Consider the following 20,945-nt stretch of genomic DNA (forward strand, 5'->3'; position numbering starts at 1 on the left):
TAAGTAGCGTGGTATAGGTTCTCCAATTGGAAGGGTGTCTGCTTGAAGCTGGTTTTACTGATTTACTGCAAAACCACTTCCTGATGGTATGGAGCTCACCTACAGCTTTCAATATACTCATTCATCTGAGTAGAGTTTGGGATGGATAGAGTAACTGAAGTCCAATTACTTCCCACCGTTATCCCAGGGTTTATAATATGAGCATTGTCCAAAACAAAAAGATCTTATTTCATAATTACTTGAATGAAGAACTTGGGAAAATTTGTTTGAAACTTAATCGGCTCCCCTGCCGATTGCACCGCTGCCTTGCATAAAGCCAGTATAATCGAAATAGTATTGGTACTGCAAGACACAATCTTTATTAAAAATATTCTCTCGTCGAATTTCCATTATAGTGAGGTTCACGTTATAATGGCAGTGGAGAAGGATAGGAGAACAACGTTGCCGATCCCCACTGTCTTGTCAATGCCTTCTTGACGGTAGCTGGTACAGGTTAATTATGTAATATTGATTGTTCATTCTCGTTTAAAATAATAAATTATATTTTATCAAGCAAGCAATTATATTTTTCAATAATTCCATAATGAATTTCCAGAATATTAAGATAGAATATTTTGTTAATAAATTATCAATTCCACATTGTTAAAAGCCGATCTGGCAACTGAGCAAAGCGCGAAAGAGATAGCGCTATCCGCTTTGTTGAATGATAGACAAGGATAGCAAAACCATTGCTAATTAAACACTGCCATTATAACGTGGACCTCAGAGCTATTGCTGTTAACACTGTTGTCAATATTTACAGTAGCAGAAGTCTTCGGTGTGATTTACAGCATTCAATTCGCATTTAAAATGTGTATTCAATAATAATTGAAATGTGATTAACATTTCCTATATATTTTTCATTCAAAACACAAGCTTCCTGACATTTAACGTTTTGGAATGAAAACAGTATCTTCTGTAAAAGTTCGAAGTAAGATTTTAATCTATCTTATGACAAATCCTCTCTGAAATCAGCAGTCACAAATAAACCACTATTCAACATTCTGAATTTGTCATCAAATAAGTGAATAGACCTGAAATTGAGCCAATTAATTTGGCAAATCAGAAAGGGTACAGTTGAAAAAGAAGTGAAAGATATTTGATGGCAGTGATGCGGAAATAACAGTAGGCTAGAGAAACAGAGTAAGTGGAAGAGTGCAAGAGTAGAGACAGATTGTCATAGTTAATGAGAGTAAGAGAGAGTGAGTAAGTTTGAGAGTGAGAGAGTTGCGGATTATAAGTTAGTGAACAACTGAATGTGCTAACCCAATTATCAATCAGCACAGAACTGCTAGGCTGGTGATTATAATTATTATGGTGAAGCAAAGATGCCAAGCAGATCTTGACGTCAAACTCATTGGCGTTGTCACCTGACGTTCGAAGTGCAAACAAATTTATAACTTTTAGCCGAGGCGTTTCAAATCTTATTCAAGAATACTGCTGCATCCGAATTAGAAGTTGGACTAATTGTTGTCTGGCAGGAGTCGTAACTCACCGTTCACGGCAAGACACCTTCACACTCGACAAGTGCACTCGTCCTATTTACCACTCACTATATTCAATGGTCATCAAGTCCAGTGCCAAACTCCAGGAGCATGCAAACTATGGAACAAAATGAGGCAAGAAGTAGGTCAAAAACCGCAAGGAAACGCATTATCAACGTAAATACTCGTACAGTATTCAATATAAATAACCTTGCATTTCTGATGTTATCTTCATTTTTATCAGTTTCAAATACTCAAATCCCAAATTTAGGATAAAATCACTATAGTGGGGTCCACGTTATAATGGCAGTGTTTGATTAGCAATGCTATTGCTATCTTTGTCTATCATTCAACAAAGTGGATATAGCAATCTCTCTCTCGCTTTGCTCTGTTGCCAGATCGTCTTTTAACAATGTAGAATTAATAATTAATTACCACAATATTTCATCTTGATTATGAAATTATTGAAAAATACAATTACTTGCTTAATAGAATATAGTTGATTATTTTAAACGATAATGAACAGTTAATATTACATCAATAAACCTATCAGCTACCGTCTATAGAAGGCATTGACAAGACAGAGGATCGGCAACGTTGTTATCCTATCTTTCTCCACTGCCATTATAACGTGGACCTTACTATAGACGACGTTATTACAATCCCTGATCACTCTGGTGAACTGTTTTTATCCAATATGAATACAACTTCACTACTACACAAAGCTTTTATCATCTTTCATACTATGCATGACTCTCATTTTATTCGTTGTCTATGTATTTTCCTGGTATAACACAAGATAAGAATCAGTCTGATTATGCCTGTCTTGTTATTCATAACGTAAGTTTGATTATTTCTGATTCAATATTATAATATGTGTTTAGATTAAACAAAAGAGAAATATAGATTTGAGAAATTGATTTTCTCTGTAGTTTTATCCATTTATAACATTCATAATCATTCATGTCAACATTGTATTGATGGGAAGCATTAATCTTATTCATAAGGAATTCAGAAAGTTCAAAGTAGATCTCCATAAATGAATAAGTATATATTATATTACACAACATCTCAAGAGATTGGAAATATACAGTGTATATGTAGGCATTTGAGACTTTTGAGCTTTATATTATGTGTTGTGTATCTGCCTTTAAAACTTGACAAACTGAAAACTGGACGTAATGAAATCTTGAAGAATTGAAAATAGGCCCATAACCAACCCTGGTTGAATCGATATTCAAAAATTCAAGTTAATCAGTCCAGTATTTCAGACGTGATGATGCTTCAAACATAATTTTCCTGTTCCTTACGTGCCAGTTCTTTTCTTTATTATAGTATAGATTATAAGTGAATCTTCAATGAATTTTTATAGTAACCGTATGTTAGTAATATATCATTAAGTTACATATTTATCAAGCTATTTACTATGAAATAAATATGTTAGTAACTCAATAGTTAAAACTATATATAATTAACAGTCATTATAAGTAAGGATAGAATTGCTTGGTTTAAAGCACCATTTCTTTTAAATAATTTAAAATCCTCATCGGAGAACAATCTTAACAGTTATTCAATTAACAGCATTTATGATAGTATAAAATTGCTTGGTTAGAAACACATTGTTTCTATTTATTTAAAATATTTCAAAATCTACAGTGGGAAACACTCTATCCTTCCTTTATTCTTGAAGAAGCCACGTTTCTTGAAAGCATTCAAATCCACTGAAAATACGGCGCTGGAATCGAAACCTGCTTACACACAGTGAAATGAAAGTCATAAGTGCACCGCTGCCACAGTTTATCAGACAAGATACAATCTTGAACAAGATGAGCTCAAATAGACATTGCGATCAACGAAGCAATATTTCAGCGTGATGCAAGAGATGTGTAACGAAAACAAAAAAAAACAGGGTCACAAGTTCTAGTTCTTATCGGCTAAAAATAGATCCGCCATTCTACTCAGGCAATATCCATATATCTGTTGATTTACCCACTTGTATTACAAGATCATTGTTCGTCAACTCATCAGCAACGGCTCAAGTTTCAAAGCTTTGGGTGGGTATTTTTGATGAGGTGGAAGTCCCACACAATGCAATTCAGGTGTTAATACAGAAGGAGTTGCTTCACCTCTCTGCCGAGAAGCGACGCAAATAGCGGAGCTCACTACGTGACATGTCCGTCCCTACGTCACTCAAATTACCATTTTCTAAAAAAAAATCATTATTATGAAAATATCACATTGGTGCGAGAATGAATGGTCCAACTTGACTTCATTTCCGCATCTATTTTTTCTATCTGTATCGATTTTTGTTATACTATGAGAAATTGTTGGTTTATTTTTGTAAATAGGATTTAATGATTTTTGTATGTTTTGAATTGTAAATTGCAGTGTATAGTTGAAAAAATTTTAAGTGATACATAACCTAGCTACATTTGTACTGTTGTAAAATTAGAAATGGAACCGTTTTGAGCGTAAGCCTGTGGTACACTTTTGTAAGTTGTGTAATTCTGAATAATTAAATAAATAAGAAGTTGAACTGACCATTTGTTTATTATGCTTATGACTAGATTATCAATAGTTAAATTGATGAATAATGCGTTGGATTGCTTGATTACCAATTCAATCGAACAATGAGATGGACAATACTTTACACTCATGGGTACAGTAGTTGTAAGTGTTGAGATATCTCCATTTAAATTTGAATTCACTATAAATTTATCATCTGATAACAATGACATGAGAATACGCTAATTGATAAAATCTTCTTATAGAGTAGCAGAGCTACTTCAGTTATCAATTCAGAGACTTCATGATGAACTACAATATAAATTTGGGAGAGGAATAGCACAAGGTTACCTTATTTTTCTCTCCCTGTCATTTTGATGATTTACTTATCGTATGAATGAGTAAATAATATAAGTAAAACATTCAATTTTAGATAAAACACAATATTAAGATACGAGGAACATTTTAATAATTTAATATTTTCATCCATTTCGATCAGCAATCTACACAATTCGACATACGATTCACACTTACTGACTGAATATAACAAATTGCATATGGATTATTGGAAATATTGTGAGACATACAAAAGTATTCAATATTGTAATGTTATAATAATTTCTGTTCTCAATAGTGGTGGTTGGAAAAATTATCGTAAATTTATTTGTGGGAAAATAAAGCAGGTGAATAACGATGTAAGAATGTTGTCAGTTATTTTTCTCATCTAGATTCAACACCAGTGGGTCATTGTCTCCGAAATATCTCTGTTTTACTGAACTAGAATTTTGTTTTGCCAGAACATATTATTTGTTTTTTGTACACCATTGACGTTCATCATGAGTTTTTTATAGCCACAGCGAGTTATTGTACAAAACATCTTGGAATATTTTCATCATTAAGGCGAATTACACTGTCGGAGCTCTCCCATGAAATGGTACTACAAATATTTAGATTGGATTCATGACAAAATCACACTCAGATTATTGATAGATTCATTCGTGTATGCAAACTGCTGGTTGAGAATTCTTGAAACATTTTTCAGGCTAATCAGCTGATCCTAGCTGAACAAGAGTGACACAAAATAATGAGTCTGCCAACTCACTGGTGAATTATTTCTGTAAAATAGTATTGCTTTCACTAATAGTCGGGTGAAGACTCAAAATATAAACCATCTATTTTTAAATCTATTTTCTCGAAAACTATGAGTCATTTTCACATCGAACTGTTAGTTTTCATCACAAACATGATAATTAGCCACATTCAATAATGAAAATGTATCACGTACAATAGATTATACACTATAACTATAAAACTGAAATATGGAAGATATATGGAAATAGCAAATTAAAATGCTCTAAAAGTGATGTTTTCTTGTGCCTACATAAGCAAAAGAACTGCTTCACCGTTTATCACAAGGAATAGGATGTGGATAAATTGTATAGCTCATCCATTCATCAATGAGAAGTGATTCATAATTTATTTATTAGTATTAATTTCAAAAAACATTCTGTTCATCTATTATCTTAGTTTATTATAATTTAAACGAGAAATTTAAAATTACCTATTAAAAGGAATAATTTGGACAATATCATTTGCAAATTATTGCTAAATAAAACATTGAAACACCATGACTTGAATTCGCTGATACCAATGATCAATGGTCACCTGCCACTTCCATAGATGCGCAATGCTCCTTGTGAGACCCAAACCACTTTTTGAACGACAGGGGATTAAATTGGTGAGTTTGATTTTTTTAAATATTTTTCCCATATTTAAATAGCTAAGTTACAACACATATATTTTTTTGTAGAAAAATAAAAATTTGTGCAGTGGAGGGTTAAAGAATATGAAAATAAGTATAGAACGAAAAATTCATTTCTCAGTTCACTCAGTTTATAAACATGAAACACGCTTAATTTGATCTCTGGCTTATTTTTTGAAGACACTGAGGATTATACATGAGATTGGATGGACATCCAGAACCAGAAAAAAGTTTTAGTTGAAAAATCTGGAAGCTTCTATAATAATATACTCATTTTGGTGAAGCCCCTCAAGACCTTTGGTCAATGGTCTCTCCATTTTCCCCCATTAAATGAAAATTACTTGAGGTTATTGTCAACACTACTAATTTAGTCAAAACTACTATCAATGGTTTGAGATAATAATTTCGGTTCTTACACCATTATCAATCTCTAGTAAACTGAAAGCAGCTTAACATTCAAGTAATCGCGTGGGGTACTCCAGTACCCCAGACGCTTTTTGTATGTGTGCTTTCTGTTAGCTTCACTGCATGATCTTGAAATTCTCAGGACCTTTTCTTGGACTATTCTGAGTATGCTAAACTCGCGTCAATTTCCTGACACTTCAGACAGTCAAGTTATAGACGTTCAAATGCAGAGGTACGCGACTTTCGAATATGACTATTGTATGAGACTATACTCATGTCAAAAACTCGCCTTCTAATTCATAATATCATTGTTTCGATACTACTCGACATAACTTATCAAGAATTCCATGCATTATATTATTTTATACAACGTACTGTCATCAAACTTATCACATCAGGTTTAAAAACACAGCTGATAAGTAAAGGCGAGCGTAGTGAATCTGTCAACTGTTAATAACTTCAAAATCATCATTTAATTATTCCAATACTTAGAAAATTATCATTATACTCATAGAAAAATAACTAGTTCAACGTATATTCCCATGATGACCGAAATACTGAGTTTGGTACCGAGAGACCCCAGACAAGCACTCACGTTAAAATAAGAGGCGTGAGTACCGGAGTGTAAAAATTTAGCAGCAGAGTATATGTGGGGGAAGCCCCACGATTGACCATAAACTGTTGACTAATAACTGGCTCTCATGATCATATTTGCAATACTTGGGTGTGTCTAGTCTCGGCCAATGACAGTAGAGCTCAACATCCATTTATCAAAAGCTAATGGCCAATCGTAGGGCAAAAAATAGGGCTTCCCACATACTATACATCAATCTGCTCAATGTGAAGTTTACTACCGGTAGTGAGTAAATTAGCATTCAGGTTATTAGCATAGACATAACGAAACAGTTATTTCATTTTTCCTCACATTTTGTAATTTGCAGAACATATTCTGAATTCTTTACCTTTTCCTTTGAAGTCCAAAGTATTTGAAACAGGCGGAACTAAAAAGCAGAGATCTACAGATTTAGATTCAAATATCTAGAATTAATTATTCAAGTTCTGGGTCATACGTCCTATGTTATTATGATTATCATGTATTTATATTCAACGTGAAAATAATAATTCTATGAAAATTTATGTATATGTACGCCCTGACACCAGAAATTTATCACACCTTGATTTTCTGTTGAGTTTAATCATAATACAGGCAACATCTGAACACGCTTTATGTAACAAAACTTCGAATGCGTATTTTTCCAGACTTTCAGAGTGGATAGTTATAAAAAATTAACTTATAAGCTTAATGGATTAGCCAATAAACCAACACGTCAGCATTACAATAGAATAAAATACATGAGATTATGAACATGTAGCCTGAAATACACCATGGGTAGTTTGTGTATCCCACAATAATTATATGGAATATTCATATATTATGATTTTTTTTGTGGAAATAATATAATTGAATTGAATTGAGATATCTAGTTACTAGTTACTTACTGCACTCATGGGTTTGACAAAGTATTTAGTTACTTTGGAAATACTTTAACAAAGTATTCAGTTACTTTGGAAATACTTTAACAAAGTATTCAGTTACTTTGGAATGGGATTGGAAATGATTGTGCTTTTCGGCTACACTGGTTGGAGTAAAGTGGCGTAGCATGCGGAGCTCAGGGCGTCAGGGTGTATTGTGATATTGTGATGTGTAACGCGGCTTCTCATCTGAGAAGTGCTGAAACGACGTCTAGAGGAGATAATTTAGTAACGTTAGTCGGTCTGGCAGAAACCCAACTGGCGCGGCAAGCCATATATGTAAGTGGGTCCCCCCAAAGCGAATTCAATTCTACCTTCTTCTCTGTGCTCGCTGTGTCAAAATATTCCCGCTTCGGGTCTCATTTGCTCACTCAACCGTACCCCCGCCCCAACCCTCGGACCCCTCCTTCATCCCCCCCATTGTACCCTATTCGACCTCGACCCTACCTTCGATGGTCAGTGTATCAAAACACTCCTCACTCAACATGCTCTCAACATGCTACATACTTCCAATACTGCCTCTTACAACCTGTTAGATTAGCCTACCTTTATCTCTTGTAAGGTTCTATAATGAGGTCCACTTTATAATGGCAGTGGAGAAAGATAGGAGAACAACGTTACCGATCATCTGTCTTGTCAATGCCTTATATAGACGGTAGCTGATACAGGTTTATTGATTAACTGTTCATTCTTGTTTAAAATAACCATTATATTTTATTAAGCAATTAATTATATTTTTCAATCATTTCATAATGAATTCTCAAAATTAAGATCAAATATTCTGTTAATTAATTAATAATTCTTCTTTGTTGAAAGACGATCTGGCAACAGAGCAAAGCGAGAAAGAGATATCACTATCCGCTTTTTGAATGATAGACAAGGATAGCAATAGCATTGCTAATCAAACACTGCCATTATAACGTAGACCTGACTATAAGCATATTGCTTCCTATACTATAAGTCCAATACTCTCCAATACTCTTGGTTCTACCACTCTTCACTCACCATGCTTTCAACTTACTCCATAATATTTTGAAGATTTCAGATTTATTGAAGACTCTTAGATTTGTCAATATTCTACTATACGTAGGTCTACTCTATATTCGATTTCTTTTTATGTTGTTTAGAATATGATGTTGTGCTAGATATGCAACTCGCTTTTGTTCATGTTATATCTATAATATAATACAGTAATAGGAAGAATTGGCTTATACTACGGCAAGTATTTGCTATGTACGGGATAGGAAATTCACGAATGACGCATCATCACTTCTCAACTACTGCACTGATTAACTTTAAATTTTGCATACAGATTCTTAATTCACCGACAATGATCATAGGACTATTTTGAATTGTTCAAGTTTTCAGTTTGTCAAGTTTCAATTGGGCCCTTGCGGGATACGGGTTACTTGCTAGTATAAACTATTATTATAAGCTATATAAACTATAAGCACATCTGAGCATCTCTCTCCGCAAATCTAAGCCCTGTGACTTTGAAAAATGTAAAAAACCAAGAGTAGATTCGTTCTATATCATGAATAAATCGTTAAATGCAATCTCTGATTACTCTGTTATACTTCTTGCCCTATTACTTACCGGTAGCTGACAATTTATAAGTAAATTATTTGTAAATTAATGGTTAAAAGTGTGAGCCGGCTATATAGCTTCATATCAAAAATTCTTCAGGGGAGAAGCAAGCTTTGAGAAAACTGTTTATCATTGAATTCATAGAAAACATTGGTACACAAACTGTGGCCTTAATACTAGACTACAATACTTCAAAAAACGTCCCATATGTTGATACGCTAAACCATATATATTTGAGAGATACATAATTCTCTCATTTTCTATACCTAAGATTTATATTTGGCAGGCCATTCTATACATATCGTACTCTATCGTAGTTGATGTTCTCTAAGTAAATAAATGCAGGATTTTTCGCACTGCACTTCTTGTTGGAAAATGCACATTTTCTCTGCACGTCTTGTCATTTTAGTGGTTAATGTTTAAAACTCAGAAACAGACTGGATCAATCGAATTGGAAACCTATACATTGATAAAATAATAAGAATGATTTGCTTGTTTCTTGTAGCGTAAATCCTCAATGTTCATTCCGAGTTATACAGTCTTGAATCGTTCCCAACATTGAGCTCGTGCTTTCTCACACAGCTTTGTAATTACCAATTGTCACATTGTCAAGAACACAATGAATCTGAGCCTTGGATGATTATAAATCATGGAGAAACAAGAATATTTGTCTATTATTCAGCATCACGTAGCCTATCTCATGAAACTTCTCGCGTTTCAATCACTTCAATAAGCTTGACTCATCGATAGAAATGCGTACTACAAATACTACGAAGTTTTCAACTTTGTTGAAATTATCATGTATTTCGGAGAGGCCGTTGGCTACGTGGTCACACTGGTATCGTATGGCTCAGAGAATTAAGCAACATGCTGATGACAAGTTAAGAGTCATGATCCTGTTACTACCATTGGACGGGTGAGCACTTCAGCTAACGCCGCTAAATATCATTTAGGCCCGGTTTCCGAGCTCGGGATTTGGCTAAGTTCTAGACTTTAAACAGCTGGAGTCAGAAAATTGGCTTTCCGAAATGGGGGGTAGTCGCAGTCATTGTCAAAGTCACATTTGAATTAAATTTCGAAAAACTAGAAAATTGAACACAAAATAAAATGAAGAGAAAATAGTGTAAAGTTACAACTATTTTGAATTATTTAGGAATGTTTAATTCCGTCAAGAAAAAACTTTTCCAATTATAGAAATGATAAATTAAAAACTGCGACTACTGTTTTAAATACTGCGACTACGCCCAAAGGTCCGCTTTGAAAAGCCAATTTTCTGTCTCCAGCTGTTTAAAATCTAGGACTTAGCTAAATCCCGAGCTCGGAAAAAGGCCCTTAGCGTTTCAAACCCGCTTCCCGGTGGTTCGAATCCCCACTGAAGTTCACTTATCGAGGTCGTGTGTTGGTGGGAAGGATATAATCATATAATTTTCAGAGAGTCGACAATATTGTTGAAACACCGCCGAATAATGTTGTTACATTACAATATTATATTATCGGTATTCAAATCGCATTCATTCGTCATTCTGATTAACAATTTTTCATACTTTGTAAAATTCGTTGAATAATCAGCTATTAATTTAAATAGTAGGTCATGTAAATGTAGGTCATTTAATGTAAATGAGTGTTTTGAGCCAGAATATATATATATATATTATATATATATATATATATATATATATATATATATATATATATTGTAACATACATGAATAAAGAACTCTAATCTGAACAACATGTTCCTAAATATTCATGTACAAGCCTCCAGCGTAGTTGGATAAGGCGAGCGTAGCAAGCCTGCCGGCTCTATAGTTTGATGTGTATGAGAGGTTTGTCTTGAAAATCAAAGAAATTACAGAAAATAACAGATTTGAACTGGGTAACGAATTGACATGCATTCAGTTTTTAATATTGTTGTCTACTGCAGTCTGATTGATTAGATACGTCTCTGACCGCTGAATCAACTACTTCCCAACTAATAATTGTATTTCATCTGGTATATTCGAAATTGATAACCCTCTAAATTTGAACTCCTCAGTTCATTGTTTTAATTTATTTAATTAGCTTAATATTCTGTTCTATTTCCTTCTTGATTTTTAGCATGCTTTTCTATCGAGATGTAAATGATATTTCACAAAATTCATATCTATTTGTCATAAGGGTCATGTGTATTGTTCGTGTGTATGGGGGGGGGCATGGCCCTTATCACAACATTCATATCTAACATTTGCAAGTCTACTTAAGCCTGTGCAAAGGCTAAAAATAAACTTTCTACTGGTGATATTTTTCAAAGTTTTTCGATTTGTATACTATCAAGCTATCAAAATTAAAAAGTTTTCTCAGGAAAACATTTTGTTTCCGATCATAACTTTTTGAGATATGAGCGCCTAAAGTTTAAATTTCTGGGACAGAACATTCCAAATTCGGAAGAGTTCAATCCATGAGATTAAGAGGATAAATTCTTCACGGTATTGGTTGATTGATTAAAACAAAAATCTTTTGAAAATATCGATTTTTGATAAAGTTATTCAATTACCCAAAAATGATCAAAGATAACTCAACTGAAAGTTATTTTTGGTAATTTTTAGTAATTGAATAACTTGATATTTTCAGAAAATTTCTGTTTTATGAGATCAATAATACCATGAAGAATCTATCCTCTAAATCTCATGGATTTATCTCATACCGAACTTGAAATGGTCTGTCCCAAAAATTTAAACTTTAGGCGCTCATATCTCAAAAAGTAATGATCGGAAAAAAATGTTTTCCTGAGAAAATTTTCCCATTTTGATAGCTTGATAGTATACAAATCGAAAAACTTTGAAAAATATCACCAGTAGAAAGTTTATTTTTAGCCTTTGCACAGCCTTCATGAAGGATTCTATGAAATACTTTAGAAACGTAAAGCTAAATCAGTCTAAACTCCCTGAACTCTCAGCCTTGCCTCCCAGCTGAACATTCTAATCAAATTTGAATTTTTCTAGTTCAGTCGTTTATGGAATGAAAAACTAACTTTTTTATTGAAATCTTAACGTTATACACTTCTCAGAGTAATAACATTAAACTGTTATAAGAGTGACTGGATTAGTATGGTGGTTGAGGCCTCCAAAGCCTAGGAGATGTCTAATTGGTCAATGGGTTTATTAGTCGCCATTTTACCTTCACAGCTGACTACCAATAGGAAGCGAGCAGCTGAAGACTGTCACATGCCATTTCAAGTCATTGTCAAATGAGACTGATCATTGAATTTGGGGTGAGGCTTACATCAGCATAGTCTACCGTATTTTTGTATCTTGAGTTGGTTACCATGCATTTGTTCGCCAGAATTAAAGTTATATTTTTCATTTTTTTTTTAATTTCCTTTTAAATTCTCTAATTGAGCCAGCCAGTAGTCATACATTCAGTAAAAATTCATTTTAATTATTATGAAGTTGCATTTTGCTACTGTGTCCGAGCAATCAATGTAATATATTGAATTGAATTGAAATGCATTGTATTGGTATTTCTATACAAATTATACTTTGTACATGGACGAAAACTTAAAAAGATTTTTTCAAGTTTACACCTATACCTACAATATATTTTTTTAATATGTTTCAGTAGAGAAACTCTAACTAGAGTTGGAGCGGAAACAATATAGGGCCTTGGGGTGCCAAATTTCTCAATCCGGCCCTGTCAATCTACTTGTTTGAGGGAACTGGTCTTGAAGATTACATTTGAATTCCTCTTGAAATCCAACCGTTTTGTATCTACAACAAAATATGTACGGTACGGTAACCTACACGAGAATACAAGAGTTGTTGTTATTATAGGTACCGTACTATAGTTGTTGAATACAAGAGTTTGTTGTAAATAAAATATAAATCTCAGTACCCTTTAAAATTATTTTATCACAGCATGTTTGGACATTAATGCCAATTCTCAAGTCAAAATGAAATAAAGTCAAATGACTTGAAAATGGCATTAATGTCTGAAACATGTTGTGATAAAATGATTTAAAAGAGTGCTGAGATTTATATTTTTATTTACATTAACAGTAGCCCTAAAGAAAAAAGACAAAAGTTTGTTGGTATGTCCCAACAAAATATTAGATAAAGTAGGTACATTGATCATTATTATTTGGAGTGTGGAAAAACGGTTTTCTTTCGAAGCAGCATAATGATTAAACACCTAACATTTTTGATAATCATAGTGTAGTAAAAAGAAGTCATAGTATCCATAAGTCATTCAAAGTGAATTAAATGCTAGCTAATTATAGTAAGCAAGTGGAGATGTTGACGAAAAAGTGTTAAAAAAAGCATTAAGGAGAATTTCATTTTGCTCAGCTGTGCTAATCACTGAACTACTTTCAGAAAACATTAGAACAAATACAATGTAAGGATAGAACAATGTTACTGTGTTTTCTGAAAAGTGGGCATAAATGGCTCAGAAATCAGTTGTAATGACTGTTGAGCGCATTCAAATGAGGGAACGTTCATGAAACAAACGTCAAATGTTTTGAATTCAGAAAGTGGGCTGTTCAATAATTCAGCTCTTCTCTCGATTCTAAGATGTCTGAAATTCCATCGTCACAGATTTGGCGTGCTATTTCTGGCACATGAGTCATGCATATGTTGAAAAGTAGTGAGGTGAAACAGCTGGCAAGCCACTCTATTATTATGAGCCTCCTACTCAGAAATACATGCATTGACACGCGTTTTAGAACGCCCACTTCGCCTATGCTGACTGAGCCCCTGAGGTGGGTTAACTCGAAAATCGAAATTCACCTTAAAATTTTATCCAATCAGCGAAACGAACATTTCAATTTGATTGACAAATCTCAACCTTTGAAATGAAATATCAAAAATTATTGTTCACTCTCTCAAGGGTGAGATTAGATAATATTTCTCTATGTATGCAGATTACGATATTTAAAATTTGTAACAAACTTGTATGTGTGTGTGAAATGAATCAATAAATCTCAATAAATAAAATTACAAATGTTCATTACCGGTACTGTGTTTAAGCCAGCATAATGTTTCAGACATAGGCTGGCTTAAACACAGTAATGACCATTTGTAATTTTATTTATTTATTCATTTCACACACACATACAAGTTTGTTACAAATTAACAAAACATCAACAACAATACACAATAAAACAAAATAAAGAGAAAGTGTGCAAAAAAAGATGGAGATTGAAGGGGTTTTCCAACTATGGTTATCCATGTACTAGGAAAACCTTCAATCCTTAATAGTATCAATAAATGAATGAATGAATATCCAAATATTTGATTGAATTCAGACCAGAAAGTTCTGAAGAATAGCAATTATTGAGGTGATATATATATTATTAAGAAGCTCGATTGAGCCTTGGAAGTGTATTGAATCAGAGAAACTGGTCAGTTGCTTATGATTCGGTCAACTTCTGCTCTGCAACTTGAATTTGTGATGATAAAACTCTCAGACTCAGTTGCACAAAAGCCTATTACATTTTAATCATGATTAAATGACACGAGAACCAATCAGAGAACGTTTTTCTGAGGAGAAGGCTTCTCTGATTGGTTCTCGTGTCATTTAAACGGGATTAAAAGTTAATAGACTTTTGTGCAACTGAATGTTAAACTTAAATTTGAGATATTGGAAAAAACGTATTAATTCATTTCATGAAAAACACCACCACAAGCTATAAATAAATTATTTTGAAATAATGACTACTAACGGCATTTTTTGAATGAGGGGGGGGGTAGAAGCTGATTGTCTTTTTTAAGGGGGGTGGCGTGTGCGTCCAATAAGCTTGGGGGTGGTCAAATAAATCCTATGATAATAATAAAAAGAAAATGTTTGATTAACAATGTCAATCGACAATCAACAAATCAAATCGATCATCAACAAAATTGATTATTTGCTATTCTGATAGATATTAGTTGAAGAAGTGGAGTAACTTAACATTAAAAACAATATATGTTTAGAGGGAGAAGATTAGTACTAGGGACCACCAGCCTTGTGTAAGACTATACATCAATGTATATTTTTATTAATTATGATTAAATTCGATTTTGAATCAACCCATCAATTTTTTATAAATTCTTCTTCTTTTTTATCTCCTTCCCTCCACACAAGTTTAACCGAAATAGGGATGCACTGTAGGGAATTTCAGTCACACTTCTATGTTATCGTATACTATAGAATGATTTGTAAATTGGTTTGTATATCTGCAAATACTTGTATACATGCTGTGCGATCGACTATAGTGAGGTCCACGTTATAATGGCAGTGGATAAAGATGGGAAAATAGCGTTGCCGATTCTCTGTCCTTATTCATTATAGTCCTGTCATTATTCGTAATTGGCATCGTTGGGGAGCTAGAAATGGATAGTACTACCTGTATTGTTGGATGATAGACAAGTATAGCAACACCAAAGTTAATCAAATACTGTCATTATAACGTGGACCTCACTATAGTTATAATTATTACAGTTATTATCTTCTGATCATCTTACCAAATTCTATAGTTTTTAAATTGAAAATAATTTAAAATTGTTTGATTGAATTTATTGTTATGTCAATAATTTCTTGTGTAAAAGAGTCTGGAGACAATCCAAATTCTCTCCGATTCTAGATAAATTATGAACTCAGAATCAGTACCTAGTTTCACCTACCCTCCAAGAATCCTTCACTTCCAATAACATTTTACAGAGTTTTAACTCAACAGTAGTTTTACAAGAAATTCTATTTTAATTGCGATGCTGAAGTTAAATGGGGAAAACAATCATTTTAAGTGCCAGCGCTGTTAGAAAATAAACTGCAGTCATATTTTATTGCCGTATGAGTGAGATTTAGAACTGTATTGGTTTTTAATGCTCTTTGTTTTACATAGTAATTTTGTATTTTAAAAATGTTATCGTTGCCAGATTATTTATTGGAGTGAACTGCTGGCTGCTACACACGTGTTCACTGTTCAGTATTCTCACTTACTTTCTCGCAAACGTTTTTTCAATATTACTTTTACACCAGATTGGTGGTAATATCAAATATCATAAAGAGAAAATATAGCATAAGTATGCTATCTTATCTTTTCTCTATGGTAATATTTAATTTTTCGAACATTTCTTTTAGCACGGTAATTAAGTAGTTCAGGAATAATATGTTACAGTAGCATGTAGGTACATTGTTGGAGTGCATTACTTCACACGTGTTCAGCTTTCTTAGATGATATTCTTGCAACTTAAAACTTTTTTCCATTCTTCCTCCAGAACTATATTGACGACAATATTTGAGCAATAAGTTTGAGAAATTTTATTGAAAAATATAAGATGAACAACATTTTTTTACCGAGCCCTTGTGTTTTATTAAGTCGGAATTTTTGAGAATAAGGCTCAACTCAAACTTACGCGACTCAGGTCGAGAAGAGACTCGACTCTAGTCGAGAGCATGTGTTTTCAAATGGATGACATCGCGGAGACTAAAATCGACTGGTCTGAGTGTCACTATTTGGAAACACATGCTCTCGACTAGAATCGAGTCTCTTCTCGACCTGAGTCGCGTAGGTGTGAGTTGAGCCTAAGTCTAACTCACAATATTACAAATATTGATTTGCGAACAGATTCTAAAACCTGTCTGGACGTATGGAATCCAGCTTTGGGGCTGCTCTAGAACTTCTAACATCAATCAGATTCAAATATTCCGAAACAAAGACTGCGGAACATGGTGAATGCGCCCTGGTACATAAGGAACAGCGATTTGCACCGAGATCTACACATCCCCTATGTGACCAGTGAAATAAGACGATTGGCAGCCCATCATGAGTCACGTCTTCATCAACACGACAACAGCGAAGTCATCCAACTACTAGACAGCACTGAGCTCACAAGGAGGTTGAAGAGAACAAAGCCCGAGTTGGTGTAGTGCTAGTGAGGTGAAAAAAATTAAATAAATGTGTAGTGAAAGAATTTAAAGTAGTGAAATTATAGATTGGAACTGTAGGCTTCACTGGAAGAATTTAGCAATAAAAATTAATATTTTTGGATAAGAAATTAGAGAACAAAATTAATGGTTAGTCCTAGTGACTAGTTTTAATAGAAATAGAAAAACAATCTAACAAATTCTGGAAAGTAATCCTGACCACGGAGTAAGGAACAACATTCTATTTTCTGTGTTTCCATTCCAACATCATGTTTCCATTTTCTGTCTCCTGATTGTGTAATAGTATCAAACATTAAGTCATTATTATTCAACGATTCTGAATGAATAGAAGATATATTATTATTTTTATACATGCTGTACCATCATTATCAAAATGAATTTTGCCAAAACAATGGTCTATAACTCCACTTAGAACCGGCAAGGATAACCGAAGTACACCTTGCCGGACAGGAACAATTATCAGGCAGATGACTGTCTGATAATCAATAATTAACTGGTAACGTTGATAACTATCAATTAATAAAATAAACTAGATATCAATAATTAAAAAAAACTTCAAATCATAAATACTTCAACATGTTTTAATTTCAAAAATGTATACAAATATAAAATTTACTGAGATTTACATAAAAACCAGTTTCAATTTTGTGACTTGGAAAAATAAATAAATGTGTCAACATTGTTGAAATGGCAGTATCATGAAGATGAAATTGATATACTTATATAAAATTTGTACAATAAAATTTCATATTAATGATTACACTTTTTCAAGAGATCAGATGGAATACAGTGATAGAAATGCATGGAACCATATTTATTTAATACTAGGTTTAAAATTAGTTCTGAATATCAGTTTCCATTATCTAATTCTATTAATCATTGTCAGACACCTTATTTTTGACAATGTTTTTGCTATTTGAATCAAACATCATAAATGTAGAAATGCATTCGGTATAAAATGTCAACATCATAAAATTAGAAATAAATATTGAGAAACTATTAATTATCTTCCAAAAAAATTAACTAGCCTCTTCTCCATTTGATCAAAATGTTGTATAAAATTTTATTAAATTGAATCATTATTAAGTATTTAATTTGAACAAAATTTTGAAAGGGTGTTCGAAAAGGACAAATAAAGTGCATTTCAAGGCGCAGTAGAAAGTTGAAATAAAAATTTAAATTTCGATTTGTACTAATTTAAACTACTCTTCGCCGAATGTGATGAGCGTTAAGCTCAGCTGAGTACGGCAAAATGTTTGAGCTCTTTCTGCACTTTTTGCAAAAAACTTTACCCACCACTCCACTTATTAAATAGAAAACAGCTGCTTAGTGAATTTCAAACTTTATGTCCAAAGGAATCTTAAAAAATAGTTGTTAGAAAATTATCAATCGATCGATCTTGATTCTTCGACGTTCGATAAAAACCGTTAAGATTTCGATTATTCTGGAGACAATTATCAATGATAAATTGAGAATATTTATTAGCAATACTCAATACAAAAATTAATATGAGACCAGTAGGCTGAGTATATTGATTTATATATGTTTTTATAAGTAAACAGAATCCGGGAATCAGCCGTTCAGTTGAAAAATTTCATTTTACAATTGAAAAAGAGTAGCTTTTCAATCGGTTGGCGAGAACAATTAATATATAATAGCACGAGTTACAATGAATACAGTATATGTAATTCAATGAGTCAATGATCGTAAAAATAAATGTATCTAAAATAAATCAGTCCAAGTTGATCTTATTATGGTCCCTAATTTATACGATCTAACTTCTTAAAATGGCATTAAAAATAATTTGGATCAATACAATAATAAATAATCAATGTAAATAATTAATCAAGCTCATGCTTCAAATGTAAATTCACACTTTTCAACTTAATTCTAAATCAATTAATACTTAACAAGTAACAACATTTTCTGAATTTCTGAGTAGTTGTGAAGGTTATATTGTGGTAGTTATCCATACTGAATGGAAATACTAGATTTTGGAACCACAAATCGACAGTTGATTTAATATGTGAAAAACTTTGATTTTTTACTTGGTACAAGAATATAACTTTTCAATTAACTAATATAGGTTTAAAAACATTGCAAAATTTTATCCTAAACAACTCAACTTTTCTCATAATACTAGAGTAATATCTCAGTATTAGTATATATATATATATATATATATAATATATATATATATATTATATATATATATATAGTAATTTTAGTATATTATTCTAAGGAAGGAACAAATACAATTTTGAATGTTCTGATATACTAAAAATATATAATAATAAACATAATTTTGGATTTCACTTGCTGGCATAGAGAATAACTTGAATTCTCTGGAAAGAGATTTGAAAGGTACTGGACTCTACATCTGTTCTTTATTTTCTATCTATTGTATTATTTGTGAATCATTCAAAACAAAAATATAAATTTACAACGGTATCTCAAATACACAATGAAATACTATAAGAGAACAGAAAAAATCTAGGGATGATCAAAATTGATATTCGATTTCATTCAATACAGTGTTAAAATTCAACATAGTTTTTGAATATAATTCAAGATTATGCAGTGTTTCTATATTCTAAAAAAAATCAGAGCTAACTATTCATATAAACATTCATTTTCAAATACTGTCATATCTTGTGAAAAACGTATAAAACATGATGAGCTCGAATGTTCTAATTCATTTTTCAAAAATTGAAACAAATATGGCTTTTCCTAAGATTATAATTCACGAAATTACTAATATTTCGATAAATATACGGTGATTATTGTCATTCAATTTAAATAAATTTACTAAATTTAAAGAATAATTTTAAAGAGTGTATAAGTACTTCCTTCAAAAAGTGCATACTGCACTAAAAATAAATCATTTACATCTAAGTGTAAATTAGAAAAAAAAAATAAAATTTCAAAGGAACAAGGTAATTACTAATATTATCTTTTCACTAAGGTAGGGTTTGGCAGAGATTTTGGTAAAATACTAGACTTTATCGTCAGCAATCGCTTTGGGCGTATCTTGCTGAATGACAGGATCTTTTTTCACAGGTTTCATATTGTATATGAAAATAGACAGAACGACTAGTACAGCGCCCAATACAAACTTAAGTGAAATCTCAAATCCGAACAGATAAACTGATAACACAGCAGAAATGACAATTGCCATAGACGTTGCAAACCCTTTCAAAATATTGTCAGCGTATTTCACAACTACGGCCACAATCAGACCCCCACCTGCTTGGAGGAGAACCAAATAGATCACAAAAAGGTCATAGCCGAAAAAGAATCCTTTGTCTCTGATTTTTTCAAAGTCCTTCAAGAAGCACATGACTAGCGCAGCTGGCATGGAGAGGCAGCTCAATTGAACATTACGAATCCACACCGAAATGTCTGAAGTTTTCAGGATCATTTCGAAATAAATTCCTGCAAAACCTGACAGGCAGCAAGATCCCAGAGCAGCTGCGATTCCTATCAGCCTGTTTTGGTCAGGATTGTTTTTGCCGATCTTATCAGTGGATTCTGTAATTTGCACAAGAACAATTCCTATTACAAGCACCAACAGCGCCATCCATTGTAGTGCGAGCAGCCTTCGTTTCATCATAATGACTGCGAACACTGCTGTTGTCAGGATTTTCAGTTGATAGGTGACCTGATAAAAAATAATAATCGGTTAACTGTATTACATTCTTTATTTAAAATACATCTAAAAATAGTAC

General features: G+C 32.8%; 1 protein-coding gene and 1 long non-coding RNA gene across 3 annotated transcripts in view; one reads left to right on the forward strand and one right to left on the reverse strand.

Moving 5' to 3' along the window:
• The first annotated feature begins 1,328 nt into the window (after nucleotides 1–1,328).
• Nucleotides 1,329–16,955, forward strand: LOC120354822. The gene is made up of 3 exons (XR_005573225.1): nucleotides 1,329–1,665; nucleotides 12,913–13,080; nucleotides 16,898–16,955. It is a non-coding gene; the product is annotated as an uncharacterized LOC120354822 (long non-coding RNA).
• An 829-nt stretch (nucleotides 16,956–17,784) lies between these two features.
• The window catches only part of LOC111043950 (UDP-galactose translocator), a 49,353-nt gene continuing 46,192 nt past the window's right edge, over nucleotides 17,785–20,945 (reverse strand). For both annotated transcript variants that reach the window (XM_022328995.2, XM_039442657.1), the window contains exon 5: nucleotides 17,785–20,878. In XM_022328995.2, coding sequence (XP_022184687.1) covers nucleotides 20,213–20,878 — 666 coding nt within the window. In that variant the 3' untranslated portion in view covers nucleotides 17,785–20,212. The remainder of the gene's footprint in view (nucleotides 20,879–20,945) is intronic.

Source organism: Nilaparvata lugens, chromosome X (genome assembly GCF_014356525.2).
Source record: "Nilaparvata lugens isolate BPH chromosome X, ASM1435652v1, whole genome shotgun sequence".
NCBI lineage: Eukaryota > Metazoa > Arthropoda > Insecta > Hemiptera > Delphacidae > Nilaparvata > Nilaparvata lugens.